Below are 15,965 nucleotides of genomic sequence, written 5' to 3'. Positions count from 1 at the left end.
TGGTAAACCGAGGCCTCTCTAAATAGGACTTCTTAGCAACCATCAGGAAAGACCTCGAGCACCGAGACTCTATGGGGACTGTCCTTCCAAGGGCCATCAGGGAGGGCCTCCCTCCTGGGGACATCTGCACTTGCCTCTGCTTTATCAACACAGTCTTGCCAGGAATCACAACAACAAAAAAACCCCACTACTGTCAGAAGGGATTGTTTCAGAGATTTAATGGAGGAACCTCAAATGGTCTTTTCTACTCAAAGAGCTTCCAGTATGCCATGTCCTGGGGCACTGGCAACTCCTCGTTCTCACAAACTCTTTCTGCAGCAAGAGGCAGAGGTCGGATGAATTTCCTATGCTCCAGTCATCAGTGAGGGCCAGCAGAGAGAGGACCTTGATCTGCTCAAGGTTCACCCAGCAAGGTTATGTAAAACAGGGCCCAACAGGTCAAGAACCATGTCCCATTTATCTCCACTGAGTATGCTCTGGGGAGAGGGACTCAGGCAGGGAAAGGCTGGATGACACGTTACCTGATGCCCGAGGCCGGCATTCTCACCTGTGCAAAGAGTACAACCAGGCTATCGTTGTCAGGGAATTCCAGGTGCTTGGAGTAAAAGTGATGGAGAGCAGCAATGTCACTCTGAATCAAATCCTTCTTCTCGTTGTCTAATTTATCCAGATCTGTGGGTAAACAAACCATTATTCACCAGGTAGGAAATTCTGGATTTCTAGCTGTATCCTTTTTGTACTGTAAATGGCGTGGCACGCAAGAAAAAAGTACGTGGAGCCCCCAGGAAATACTCTTCCTCCTCATCTGGTCTAACTGATAAACCCTAGGGCAAGAAAAGCACACCGTGTCTTCCTTCTCTTCCTCTGACAAATGGAAGTCACTCAGGACATGGAATTTCAACTGACCATTAGCAGCGAGGTCAGGGATGAGTGGCAATGGCTGATAAACAGCTTCGGTCGAGTCCAGGGCTCCCCAATTGGCCCTGGAATCTCTGTCATGATCAAGAACGTGGACAGTCCCTGATTTAATGCCTTTCACTAAGGACATCAGCTGTTTGCAGGGCTGCAATTCAGCAAAGATCCAAAAATATTCAGCATGCCAGGAGAGCCAGCAGGAGACGGCTCGGGATGTAATAACTCATCCCACGAGTGCCGGCTTCCCCTTAATTATTTCCTAGCAATCCTGTCAACTCAGGGAAAAAAAAAACGTGATACGCCATTTTTCAAAACAGCACACAAGTCAAAGTAAAAACTGATAATTAGAAAATCCCCGACCACGGCTAAGAACACAGCTGCCTCTTCCTTCCTTCAATCCTGTCTAATCCACATAAAAGGTGTGGCTGAGATGACCCGTCACTCAGTCCCAGAGAGACTTACGTGATTCGAACTCCTTCACGGCTAACAGTTTCTCTGAAGGTGTTCTCTCTGGGTGGACTTTCTAGTCATTGGGAAAGAAATCACACAGACACAGATTTAAATGACTTGTGCACAAGAGCAGTGCTTTCACTTTTACATCAACACAAAGCAAAAGGCAACAATTCTCAATGAAGTGAAGACAGCAAGCCAAGGAGTCTGCCACGTGGGCTGAGGGCGTCTGCCCAACATCCAAACCCGAGAGGCTCTTTTGAAAAGCTTCTTAAAGCATCTCCCACATCCCTAACACCCTTGGTAACGCCATGCACACAGTAGGCTCAAAAATGCCTGTTACGGGAAAGAACAGTGGCTAGAAAACAACTTTTTAGGGCCCTGACTTAAAAGCACCGAGTCTCCAGATGAACCATCCCATTTATTATTTCTCCTAAAAAGGAACAAAATCAAACCCCCCATCCGTTTTACACTTTCTTTAAGCATAGGCTAAAAGGATCTCAATTTCCGTGTTTCAAAAAGAACACTTTCGGTTGTACCCGTGAGCCCCGATTCACTTTAAACATATGGCCGGCTTTGTTCTAGACACCCCGAGAGGGGCTGACAATAGTAAACCCGCTAGGCTTTGAGAACATGAATAAACTTGGTGTTGACAAGAGTTCAAACGCAGAGCTCAAGAGCTGGCCCAGGGCCATGTCTCTGTGATCGGCTATTCAATCTGGGGATACAGGTGGTCTAGCCAGTGCTCTCACCTGCCTAGTTATCACGTTCCGCTTCCCCTTGGTAGCTGGGTAGCCTGTCTCCCCCAACGCTTTGCAAGCGCCTAGAATACAAACGGTCTGTTTTTTTAATCATCAAATCCTACAGAGATGAAAAGATGGCCAGGCAACTTTCCATTTAATAGACTATTAGTAGTAGGAGTAATTTTAATAAAAGTTGAATGAAACAGGTGTAAAGTCATCAGAGCCTTCAGACTACCCTCCTGGTGCCAAACCATTTCCACAGTTCTTTTTCTGGAGCAGAAATCTTCCATTCACAGGATCCATTTCTATAAGATGCATAAGTCATTTCTGCCTGGGAAAGCTTTTCAGAGAAGTACACCGGCTTCTTCTGAGTTCTTAACCACAACACTTTCAATAACGTGAGGCAGTGGGGGAGGGGGAGAACCAGCAGACTGGTCACCCCAATCCTCCCAAGATGCTTGCAGATGGAATCTGATGGCTCACCCCCCCACCCCACCTCCTCCCACCCTCTCCTTTCCGCCAAGATCTCGACATATACTTAAACATGACTGTTAGTGAAGATCCAAAAGTTAACCTCCTGCAGGGAGAACAGTCCTGATTTTCCAGTCTCCCTCTCCAGGCAAGCCTTGGCTGCCTCTGCTTATTACCCTGAGCTGGTGGAGTGGCATTTCAGCCAGCACCTGACCCAGGCCGAACAGAACAGAACAGAACAATGACCTCAGAGGTTGGAAATGTTCTCCTGTTTACCAGCCCGAGGCGCCTAACTGGGTCTGAGGATAGATATGAGCTAATCGTTGTGATCACATTTGGTTTAGATTAAAAAAACAAAGTTTTAAAGGCGGAGGGTGGGAGATGGTATTAAGAAGAGGCAGCAGCGGGAACTTCAGCTCTGAAAGATTTGCAGCGCAGAGGCACCTGCGGGGACACACCCCTTCTAAGCCCCCGGGGGCCCCCTTCACTGTGTCACAAGGACAAGTCCTGTGGTGTTCCCGCCCCCACCCCCTACCCCTCTTTAGTTTGGTCCTACGGAGCTCAGGCATCTCATCGTCACCCAATCAGTAAGGACTGGACAAACAAGGGGAGAGGACGGCCAGCTCTGACTTCATCTTTGGAGGAAACCGTAATGGCTATCATCTGTTACCGCCCCACCCCTCTCCACCTGCCCCGACTTCCACTCCTCCGCTCCTCCGCTCTCTCCCTGCACAGGCCAGTCTGGTGATGCACCCCATTCCTCGCCTGCCCAGGCGGGTCAGATAAGGGGACAGGGAGGGGCAGACACTGCCGAGGACGGGGGGAGGGGGAGTGCCCTGTGTCAGGAGGAAAGAGGGAAACATCGCAGCGTTTCAAGGCCAGGCTGGTTCCCTCCTACGCTCCAATTATTGTCAACCACGTGGCCATGCCTTGAAAGGCCGTATTTTTCTACGCAGACCCATCTCATAAGAAGCTCAGAATTTAGGTAAGCAATATCCCAGCTGCACGGTGCACACAAACCAGCTGACGCCTGGGGTGCTGCTCTCGCCTGGGTCCACACGGGTGTGACGGGAAATGGGGTCCCAGGACGCTGAGCAAGAAATGACCGCCACAGGTCAGGTACTCATCTTTCTGACCTTTAAGGAAAAAAATACAATGAAACACACTTGAACATGATCCCAATTCCTCACCTGTTTGGCCAGAATCCTTGCAGTGAGCCTTACAGTCTCTGAGGGATTCCAGTTTTCCCCAAAAACAACCATGGGAGAACATTCCAGCTTGTGCATGGGCCAATCTTCTTTCTGGGAAAGTTAGAAAAAAATTATTACACATGCACACGTGCACACACACACACACACACACACACACACAGTGCAATAAAGTTCGAGAAGAGAGGATGCAATAAAGTCCTCCTAGTTAAGGTCAGGAGAAATACGTTTCCTTTTGGAAAACACGACAATGCTCACAAAACTCAGAGATGAGAACATCCCTTAAGATGGATGTGGCTGTATAACCTTGCCTCGGGCCTGGCCAAGGTCATGGGCATGAGGAAACCTGCTCTGTGCTGTTTCATGAAGCACCTCCTACCTTTCTGCAGCCCCTCAGGATTCCAAACAGCACACACAGCTTTCCACTACCTGGGGCCACTGTCAAGTCACTGGGGTGAGTGACGTGGGTATTAGCCACTGATCTGGCTCCGCTCCCCATGGCTCTGTCCTGGCTCTGCCCTCACATTAGGGCAAATAACTGAGACGTGGTGTCCACAGCACCTCGTCCCCTTTTTTAGGTGATGCAAGAAAAACGCAAATGAGGGCTTTGTCTAAGAGTCTGGCCAGGGCAACTCTTGGGAATATTTAGGAATACAGACTTCCTAAAGATTCAGTGGATAAAACAGGAAAACTGCGTTCTTTTCTACCATGGGTTGTGATGCTTTTGGCCTCAGGTTGAGGTGTGAAGGGCACAAGCTCACGGCTGGAAGGCTGGGGATGCTGTCTTCGGGACGGGAAGGCCAAGGGAGGAGGCACTCTGAGGGCTGGGGCGAAAAGGACGATGCCGGCGCGGGGGCGCGTGAGTGAGCGTGAGATGACTGGGACCTGGCTGGATGTCAGGGTGATGTGATGGGGCAGAGAGGCTGCTGGGAGTGGACTCAGCGGGAGTCTGCAGACACTTTTTGTCACGATGGAATTTAAGGCCATCTTGTTTTTCCCTTGGTTTTTCTGACCTCAGAAAACGGTAAGTCTGTTCTTTCAGACGCTCAGGCCAGAACCCCGGGGTCACTCTTGCTGCTCTCTCCCTCACGTTCACATGCACCTCGCCTGCCGAGTCCGTTCTGTCTGCCTTCAGGACACATCTAACATCTGATCACCGCCTGCTGCCCCCACCTTCACACTCTGCTGCAGACTCGACACCCCTCACCGTGACTACTCCCCTCGCCTCCCACCTGGATGCCTGCTTCTGCCCCGGCCCCCAAGGACTGTGCTCTGGAGAGCAGCTGGAGTCATCGATTCTGCCAAACAAAACTCAGATTCTGCCAGTTCTCAGATCAGAACCTTCTACTGGCTTCTCATCTCAGAGCGAAAGGCAAAGTCTTTTATAGATGACCTACGAGGCCACACGTGGTAGGGGACCCTCCACTTCTGAGCTCATCACCCACCACTGTCGCCCCCTCAGCTCACTCTACGCAGGCCACAGAGTCTCCCTGCTGCTCCTGGGACAGACCACGCTTGCTCCTGCCTCGAGACCTTTGGCACCTGCTGCATGTCCTGGCTCCACGCCTCTTCCCCTAGATCTCCACCTCGCTCCCTCCCTCCCTCCTCCACATCTCTGCTCAAATGTCCCCTTTTCAAGATACCTGCCATGAACATCCTACCAAAACCAGCACTCTCCATCACCCTCCCTTTCCTTGCTTTATGTCTTCTTAGTACTTCTCACCACCTGACATAATTACACATTGATTGGTTTTTTGGTGTAATGTCTCTCCCCCACCCACCTAAAATAAAGGAACTTATTAGTCTGTTCTGTTTACACCTATTACCCCAGAGCCTAGAACAGTGCCTGACATTTACTAGGCACTCAACAAAGTTGCTGACTGAAGATGTCTCCCTCCCCCCGCCCCAATTCCAAGAAGGAAGGACATGATGTCACTTAATGATTTAACACAGTCCGAGGCTCAGACCCTTGGCTCAAGTTCTGTGCCAAGATGTTCTGCAGAGTTAAATAACACCAGTGCCGAATATAACTAAGAGCAGGGAGAGAAAGAAACGACAAGATATGCACAAGGGAGAAGAGGATCTGTTTTTAGCCCAAGCCTGAATTGAGAGCACGGTGATGAGGCAACGAGGTAGAACAGGTGGGTCCAGCTCTCAACAGACAAAACAGCTCCCTCCCCACATGCAAAGCAAAAAGGGAAGGACAAAGAGGGCTTCCGGCCATGGGATACCCAAGGGGATGTGAGGACCACCAGCTGTGGACAGATGGGTAATTGACAGCTATGAACACGTGTCCATTATCACCCCAGGAATGCTAAGACAAGGCCTTTGCAGGACCATGACGATGCTAGTTTTCTGAACTGAAGGTGGTGTGTTAGGTGTTTAACAATGAGCTCCTGGGAGAGAGCAGTTTAATATTAACATTTCTTAATATGATTTATGCATTATCAATAGAACTAATTTATTAATAGAATACTGAATTAATATGAATATAAGTAACACACAATGTTGAATTTATTGATGTTAATGTCCTCAAAGAGCAGGGAACCTAACAACAGGGCATGCTCTGGGAGGAGGGCAGAGCGCTGCCAAGTAAGAGGACACTGGTCTGGGGCTGGGGAAATCTGCATTCTTACCCTCTGCTCTGCAGTCAAGCAGCTATGTGACACCAGGCAGGCTTCTTAATCCCTCTGCATCTGTATCCTTGGCTGTCAATAACATGATCCCTGAGTTACTTAGCAGGTCCGGAGTTCTGAGTCTATCATTTTATGCCTGCCAACAGTGATAATCAGACATAAAGCTTGCAGACTACCAACAAATGTAGGACCTTCAAATGGGATAACCACGCATTCATGCGACCACAAAGGGTCGTTGTGAGGATTCAATAAACAAGCTAACCCATGAGAAGCACTCAGACCAGTGCCTGGCACAAAGGGCGCTCTCAACAAAAGCTGGTTAATTGTTCACTGACTGGTTCCTTCATTCATTCCAAAAGCCCTCGACCGACCTTAGAGGCAGGGATGGGAGGTGGAGTCTCTCACTTCAAGTAGTTTATGACTTACATCAGAACACCAGGTAGAAGTAAGGGCACCTAGAATGTAACACAGGCCCACACAGAGCAGCTAAATCAGAGAGCTGGATAAATTAAAGGAAGCACAGAATCATGCTAAGTTTCATCAGGGGAAATTTACCAGATAAATAAGAAGTCTTCACTTTGTCGGCAGGGGGAAATGACAGAGATGTACCATAATGGCACTACTACTCAGCTTTAATTCTTAAATATATAAAAGAAAAAAAAAGGCAGGAGGAGAATAGCACCTGGTAGAAAATGTCAGGTTCTGAACGTATCTTAAATACCTTCTTCTGGACCACGAGCTCACCTCTCTTCGAGACTACAAGAAAACCACAACTGACTACTAAACAACCATCAGAAAAAAAGACTGGAACCTAGCAAAAAAGACCTTCTTCAACTGGAAACATAAAGAGGGAACTGAGGGGGACGGTAGGAAGGGTGTGCTCATGATATAATCAGGCTACATACACCCCTGGGTGGGCAACCCACAAGCTGAAGAATAAGTCACAGAGGTCCTCCCATGGAAGTGAGGGCTCTGAGCCCCACATCAGGCTCCCCAGCCCGAGGTTCTGGCATTGGGAGGAGAAGGAGACCCCAGGACACCTGGTTTTGAAGGCCAGTGGGGCTTGGCTCCAGGAGCCCCCCAGGACTGGGGGAAACAGACTTCATTCTCTCGGGAAGCGTACATAGAATCTCGCATATGCCAGGTCCAACAGCACAGGCAGTGATTTCATAGGAACCTGGACAAACCTGCCTGCTGGTTTTGGAGGGTCTCCTGAGGAGGGAGGGAATGGCTGTGGCTCACCCAGGGCACATAAAAATTGTTGGCAGACATTCCAGGAATGTTCATCTACAGGAGGTTTGCTGGAGGCTGACATCTATATTGGATCATTAGCACCAAGACCCAGCCCCACCCAACAGCCTGTAGGCTTAAGTGCTGGGAAGCCTCAGGCCAAACAGCATACTGGGTGGGAACACAGTCCCACCCATCAGCGGACTTCCTGAGCCACAAACACCTCTAAACACAGCCCCACCCACCAGGCCAAGCTTCACCCAGCAGTGGGCAGGCACTGACTCCTCCTTCCAGGAAGCCTGCATAAGCCTCTAAGTCCAGCCTCATCCACCAGGGGGCAGATACTAGAAATAAGAAATCAACAACCCCAAAGCTTGTGGAAGGAATCCACAAACAGAGGCCAGACTCTTAGGACTGGCTGGAACCTGGCCCTTGGGTGACAAGAGAGGAGTGTACTGCTGGGACACCTAGGACGTCTCCCACAGAAGGCTACCCTCCGAGGTCGAGAAAGTAACTAACCTACCTAAAAATACAAATAGAAAGACGGACAGTATGAGGAGGCAGAGGAATATCTCCCAGGCCAAGGCACAAGATAAAATCCCAGAAGAAGTAAGGATGAGGAGATGGGCAATTTATCTGAGAAAGAGTTTAGAGTAAGGAGTACAGATGCACAGAGTGAAGTCTTTAGCAGATTTGGAAAATATAAAGAATACCCAAACAGAGTTGAAGAATAAAATTACTGAAATGAATAACACACTGGAAAGAACCAAGAATAGACCAGATGAGGCAGAAGAATGGATCAGTGAGCAAGAAGACAGATTAGTGGAAATCATTACTGCAGAACGAAGAAAAGAGAATGAAAAGAAATGAGAATACTTTAAGAGAACTCTGGGACAACATGAAGCACACTAATATTCACATTATAGGGGTCCCAGAAAGAGAGAAGAGAGAAAAAGGACCTGAGAAAATTTTTGAAGAGATAATAACCAAAAACTTCCCCAACTTGCTAAAGGAAACAGTCACTCAAGTCCAGGAAGTGTAGAGAGTTCCACACAAGATCAATCCAAAGAGGAACACACCAAAGCACACAGTAACCAAATTGACAAAAATTAAGGATAAGGAGAAAATATTAAAATCAGCAAGAGAAAAGCAACAAGTAACATACAAGGGAACTCCCATAAAGTTATCAGCTAATTTTTCAGCAGAAACTCAACAGGCCAGAAGGGAGTGGCATGATATATTTAAAGTGATGAAAGAACTTCTCTATTCATCAAACCACAAAAAAAAAAAAAAAAGGAAAAGAAGAAAGAAAAACAAGACCTACAAAAGATTGCTTTGGCAATTTGGGGTCTTTTATGGTTCCATATAAATTTTGGAATTGTTTGTTCTAATTCTGTGAAAAATGTCGTGGGTGTTTTGATGCAGGTTGCACTGGATCTGTGAGTTGCTTTGGATAGTACGGCCATTTTGATAGTGTTGATTCTTTCAATCCAAGAGCACAAGATATCTTTCCATTTCTTTGTATCATCTTCAATCTCATTCAGAAGTGTTTTTACAGTTTTCAGAGTACAGGTAACCTCCTTGGTTAAGTTTATTTCTAGGTATTTTGTTGTTTTTGACACAATGGAAATGTTTATGCCAGCTATAAAATTCTGGTTTTCAAAGTAAAAAAAGAAAGCGAACGAAGGGCCACAAACGGCAAAATATCCTTTTAATGGGTGAGTTGTATTCCACTGCATATATATACTACATCTTCTTTATCTATTCATCTATTGATGTGCATTTGGGATGATTCCATGTCTTGGCAATTGTAAATGATGCTGCTGCTAATAGCGGAATGTACATATCTTTCTGAATTAATGTTTTTTTCCTCAGGCAAATGCCCAGGAATGGAACTGCTGGGCCATATGGTGGTTCTGTTTTTGGGTTTTTGAGAAACCTCCATGTTGTTTTCCACAGTGGCTGCACCAATTTACACTCCCACCAACAGTGTAGAAGGGCTCCCTTTTCCCCACATCCTTGCGAACATTTGTTATTTGTGCTCTTTTTGATGATGGCCATTCTGCAGGTATGAGGTGGTGTCTAATTGTGATTTTGATTTGCATTTCCCTGATATTAGTGATGCTGAGCAGCTTTCATGGTCCTGTTGGCCATCTGCATTTCCTCTTTTGGAAAAATGTCTATTCAGTTCTCCTGCTCACATTTTAAATGGGTTGTTTGTTTGCTTTTTAATTGAACTACAGTTGATTTAAAATGTTAAAAAGAAAAAAAAAATTATACTTTCTTCTACCATAGAGATGATCCACATATCTTAGAGAACCTGACAGAGGCAATCTGCCCTAATTTCACCCATAAGAAATTATAAACAATCAGAATGGACAAAGTTGAAACAAAAATTAAGTTAAACTGATGGACAGGAATAAGTGTTATTAATAGTGTTTTTCTGTTTTGTTTTGTTTTTTATTGGCGGTTTCATTGTACACAGAATGGTTTTGAACCCTTTATGCTTATAAAAATATTTTTGCCCATTTTCTAAAACTTTTTCTACTAGTTTTCTTCACAATTCAAGTTGTTACTCCTTCACTGATTACAATCTTTATAAAATCTCATGTAAACTCCAATGGGTCCCATTTTCCAGAAAAGTAATATACAGATAAATGCACAGGAAGGAATTGGAAAGACACATGCCAACGTGGTACCAGTGATTTTCTCTGCAAGGATAAAATTATGAATTATGGATACTCTTTCTGTTCTTATTTATCTGTACTTTCTGATTTTTCTATAATGAGCACAGATTATCCGTGCAATAAATGTGAACAATTAAATCTATATACAAGGAAGATAGGCAATTTTTTCATACCCTTTTTAAACTTCTAGTTCATTTTCAGCCAACGTAATAACTGCTCTGCATGACTTTACTTTTTGTGTCTGGATGAAAACGCTTAAAAAGAGGCATAAAGATTTGCAAAATTGTCTCATCGTGCACCCTCATTTCCAACACTGGGAGAAAAGAATGATTGTTAAGTCATCCAGTGTTCTACTGAGCAAATGATACATTGTCTCCCTGCATAAGGAGACTGGATTTTTATTGTCAAGCCCCTTTTCCAACCCTTGTATTTGGCCTTTCTCTTGTTCTAATGGAGCTTTCAATCTGGACAATGTTTACATGTACACATGCATATGTGATTTCCGGAAATGTGGGGCAGCATGCATATGTGGTTTCTTAAAATGTGGAATGGTAAGAAAGCATCACAGGATTCCTGCTCTCCACTACCATTCTCTGCGAGAGGGAGAGAGTGAAAAGAAACTTAGTGAGCGTCACACATGAAGGAGGCAGACACTGCCAGGCCCCCGTTACAAGCACATCTGCTTCGTTTGCTAGTCCCATAAAAGAGTGATGGGACTTCTCTCAATCATTCTTACACATTTTTTCCTACTGGTGATGTTAAACATTTAGAAAAAAAGGAGTGGCTCAGTTGAAGATGCTTCCTGTGTCTGGGTTAAGAGAGCAAAGTGAATTTAACCAGGGTGAAACCTGTGACTCTGGCCCCATTCACCAGTCACCCGTACAACAACAGGGTCCTGGGACCATTTCTTGGACATTTTCTACACTTCAGTTACTTTTTAATCGATGATAAAAGTCAAGAATGTTCTCACATCTTTGTTTTTAATCTCCATCAGGACATGCACCTTCCTACTTCCAAAAGCACAGTCAATCCTATCTCCACTGACAACACACAAATCGTTTTCGTTTATCTGTTCGTGTTAAGAAATAATACTCTAGAGTTGAGCAGCTTTTCATGTTCCTGTTGGCCACCTCCATTTCCTCTTTTGGAAAAATGCTCCATTCTTCTGCCCATATTTTGGGTTGTTTGTTTATTTGCTTTTTAACTGAAGTACAACTGATTTTAAATGTTGTATTAGTTTCTGGTGTACAGCATGGATGGACCTAGAGGGCATTATGCTAAGTGAAGTAAGTCAGAGAAAGACAGATACTCTAAGATATCACTTACATGTGGAGGCTAAGAAAAATATAACAAACTAGTGAATATAATAGAAAAGAAACAGACTCACAGATGTGGAGAAGGAACGAGTGGTTATCAGCGAGGAGAGGGAAGGGGGAGGGACAAGGTGGAGGTTGAGGATTAAGAGGTACAAACCATCAGGTATAAAGTAAGCTACAAGGATGTACTGTACGGCATGGGGAATACAGCCAGTATTGTATAATACCTATAAATGGAGTATAACCTTTAAAAATTTGTGAATCACTTATATTGTATACATGTAACATATAATATTGTACATCAACTATACTTCAGTTTAAAAAATACGATATTGTAAAATAAAGTTAAAAATAAAACAAAAAAAAAAAAGAAGAAAAAAATAATACCCTAAAAAGTTCTACTCCACAATGATTCCTCTATGTCACAGCTTTCTAAAACTATTCTCTTCAACATGTCACTGGTACAATGTGATGAAGAAGTCTACGTGAGTGAATAATACACTGAGCTTTCCAGGCATGTTTATAAAAATAAATATAGTTCATTAAACACACACAGGTTACAAACCAAGCCTAACTAAAAAGGAATTCCTATTTCTTTCATATTTCCTCCCATTATCCTTTAATGCATCGTCAATTAAAATCTTTCCTCTGGCGGGATCACGCTGAGTCAAGTGAACGAAGACTACGGGACAAGACAGAGCCCAACTGTACAATATAAAGCATGATCCTAACACACCGCAATCAGAGAGGAGGGCTGGGGAGAATAAACAGAGGGGTAGCATCCTCTAAGATGTCCCGGGGGGACACCCTCAGGGAGGAATGGGTGCCTCTCGCTCCTGGAGAGGTGTCTGGGAAGACACCACCACTGGAAGGGATCTTTCCTTTCCCATCCATGAAAGGCCACTTCTCCGTCTATAACACAGGCCCAGAGCATCTCTTCTCCAAGAAGGTCCTCAGGACCCCCAAGCACAGGGTTGGAAAGCAGAGAGGGCCTTCCCGCGGCAGTCTGCACAGGCTGGTCCTGGCTCTGCCTGTGTGTGACCTTGGGCGGGCCACCCAACCATGGTGGACATGGCTCTCTTATCTACCAATAACCTCCTTTCCAACCCCACCTTCTGTTGTGTGGTACTGACCCCCCTGGGGACCCCTGGTGGGTAGGGTCTGCCAGTGAAGAAGGCCCAGTTAATGACTAGCAGCTGAGGGCCATGCCTTCTTGGATGGAGAATCACTCAATTACCTTCCTCATCGCTGCTCTTGTTTCGTGCCACCTGTTTTACCCTGTAGCTGAGCCTCCACTTTGATCCTATCCAAGCACCCCCTTGGGTAGATCCCTGAATACATCTTTATCTGGAGCAAATGCCCCAGATTCCTCCCTAATGATTTGATGTAGGAAGCCCTCACACAGCCATTTATTTCTAGGCACTGACTTTAATTAAACCTGTGACCATTCTATCTCACTGTAATACAGTGCTCAGCCCCTACTTAGTTCTTCAGCATCAAAGGATGCAAAACCTCCATGGCTAGTAGCCTCTTCCTTCAACAGGAGATAGATGAAATGAAAATGACCCTTACAGGTCAAATCCAGCCTCACCTGGCTTCTAGAACTGTAGCTTCAGGAACTGTGTTATCACTTGTCATCTAGGAGAGTTCTTTGCTCACAACATACTCAACAGAGCCAAGGAAAACTGAATCACACAAGTACTCTCCAGAACTCGAGTGTCCTGGACCAGGTTCAGGGAAGACTGCACATCATGAGGCTGGACACAGCAAGCCGTCTTGGCCCGGACCTTTAACATGACTTAGAATCCCAGTACTGAATCCCACATCTGGGGTTCCTTGCTATGAACAACCTCATCATGATTTGACCTGTACAATCTGTCTATAGCAGGAAAATGTACAGACTGTCAAGCTGTTTGTTGTAAAGTAATAAGGAGGCATTCTGGTTCATGCAGGTTGATGTACTTGGTTACTGTAAACCTCCCAAGGCAGGGCACCCATCGCTGGGAGTCTGCAAATCTGGGAGACTAAGTCCTAGACGCAGGGGAACCGCAATGGCCACCTTGAGACCCCAACCTGGACAAGATTCATCAAAATAATGCCACCAGGTGAGGCCTAAGGGAAGCCAGCTCAGCAGCAGGCTCAGGAGACCCAGTGGTAGCTCAGCCTCTCAGAGTCTCACGTTTTATATTAATGCAGCGTTTACAGTTCATCAGAGAATTTAAGGCTCATTTTGCAACAAGTATGACTCACACAATGCACACCATCAGTGACCTCAAGTTCTTAGACTCCAACCATTCTCTCAGGTGGAAAAACAAGCCCCTTAAATCTAAAGTATATGCTATATATGTTATTCTTTGCATAAAGCAAAGCTTCAGTCCAGACTGAATTACTGTAATATTATTTTTATAAGCCCTCACACCTGTACACAGCATCACAATTTATGTAGAACTTTCAGATTTATCATATCATTTGGTCCTTATAATTCATCAAGATAGGGACCGCTGTCCTTGTTTACATGAAAAAAAAAACAAACAAACCAGACTCTGAGATGTCCTTCCAATTGCCAAGTTCACAGAGCTAGTCCGTTGCAGAGCTGGCCTCGTGTCCTCCTAGTGGTCTGTGTTAACATAGTCTGAACCGTACGTGATTTACTAGCTTGCTTCTTTAAAGAACAGAATGTAATGGGTTACTTTTTCTAAGAAGTGTTTCACTTAAATATAGAAACAGCTAACTTATCAGGCCTGGAACCAAATCATGTCATTCCCAGGGCTCGCTGATTGCTCCAACACTGCAGCAACCAACCACGGAATTCTCTGTCCATAACGGGCAGAAGCCAAGTATGAATTCTCTGCTTCCAAAGCCACACTCCTGGAAAACTCAACAACAAGCCCATCGATATACCCGCCGCCCCACAGGCTGGCAGCCTCTGGAAGCCTGCCGTGGACACACAGGAGGTGGACTGTGCACACGGCCTTCAGAGCCAAGACAACGTTCCCAAGCCAACGGCTCAGCCTGGGCTCTATCCTGGCCAGGGGCCGCTGTGACGGTCAGATGAGGCCTCGGGCCTCAGCGACCGCTCGCTCTCCCACTGCTAAACAATGTTCCTGGGGACTTTCAGAGACCAGCTACAGGAGGAGAAGAGAAAGAAAAAAAATGACATCGTGGGTAATCAGAGGTAGACCAGGGAGCTGAGGGAGGGGAATGACAGCAAGTCTCGAAAGAACAGCAGCAAAGATGAGGGGCAGATATGGAGAAAATCCCCCCTCTTATTTGAAGATGCTTAAAGGCATCAGCACACCGCAAGGCATCTGAGTGGGTTTCCATTAGAAAAACAGATTGGGGAAGGCACACAGAGGCCGAAGATCATTCTCTCCCCAAACTCAAACTGCTGGCAAGTAGAATGCATTTCTGTAAGTTACCTATGAACATTTGTGTCATGATACTGTATCAAGAGAAAAGTCGGGGAAACACCACTCCTTGTCCCTTAAAGAGTCTACCAAGGGCTCCTCCAAACCCCTCCTTGAGCTCCCCATCCCCATGTTACAAGACTCCCCTGAGACTCAGCCATCAAACCTGACAGCCCGCGGTCCACATGCAACCAGCCTCCTGAATCCTGCTCAGCCCTGGCTGCTGCCGAGGCCCGATGCCTGGGTCTCCAGGTCCCAGCTGAGAGCAACCCCCCTCTCGGCTGTACAAGGCTGTGCAGGGGCTCACCCAAGTTGGGCTGGAATTCAGGGTGGGTGATACGTGGCCTGCTAGTGGGGTATATAAAAATACAGACCAGTGGCAGTAAAACTTTAAAAATGTTAAAGACAGCATTTTAACATTTTTCATTTGTCATCTTTGCACATTCCACCTGTTGCTGGAGGCCTTGGGGGCAGACTGTCAACCTTGGTAACACATCTGCCTGTATCCAACACTGCTTTCCTTGCGTCTTTTCCAATTCTCCTGGGAAAGTGGCCCCAAAACATCACTGCCTATCACTGGCTGCCTGTTAGTCGTGGGCCAGCACATCGGGGTATCCAGCTAAACCAGACGCCACAAGGAAGCTTCCCAGCCCTGGGTGCAAGAGGGTGCTGGAGAGGCTGTGACAAGAAAGAAAAAGACGTTGGGGTCCCCATCTCCAGAGGAAACAAAGCCCTCCCTGCCATTTGGCCCCACACCTACCTGACACTCCACATTGCAGTAAAATGCCTGCTTGCATCTTCCACATTTGGACAATCCTTCTTTCCTTAAAAAACAGAAAGGGCACTGTAGTGGCGAGAGGCAGAGACGTGACGCCGCACATTTGATCATGCAAGAACAGCCA

The 15,965-nt window shown here is 46.1% G+C and overlaps 1 protein-coding gene across 3 annotated transcripts in view; it reads right to left on the bottom strand.

The window, feature by feature from the left end:
* Positions 1-15,965, bottom strand: part of SMYD2 (SET and MYND domain containing 2) — a 51,923-nt gene that overhangs the window by 17,076 nt on the left and 18,882 nt on the right. For 2 of the 3 annotated variants that reach the window (XM_032466468.1, XM_032466467.1), the window contains exons 2-5: positions 15,824-15,887; positions 3,770-3,880; positions 1,378-1,438; positions 548-672 (exon numbers count right to left, since the gene is read on the bottom strand). In XM_032466468.1, coding sequence (XP_032322359.1) covers positions 548-672; positions 1,378-1,438; positions 3,770-3,880; positions 15,824-15,887 — 361 coding nt within the window. The remainder of the gene's footprint in view (positions 1-547; positions 673-1,377; positions 1,439-3,769; positions 3,881-15,823; positions 15,888-15,965) is intronic. The other variant, XM_032466469.1, reaches the window with a different exon arrangement.

Source organism: Camelus ferus, chromosome 23 (genome assembly GCF_009834535.1).
Source record: "Camelus ferus isolate YT-003-E chromosome 23, BCGSAC_Cfer_1.0, whole genome shotgun sequence".
NCBI classification, from domain to species: domain Eukaryota; kingdom Metazoa; phylum Chordata; class Mammalia; order Artiodactyla; family Camelidae; genus Camelus; species Camelus ferus.
Note: the sequence above shows the minus strand (reverse complement) of the source record. Positions and strands in the feature narration are given on the sequence as shown.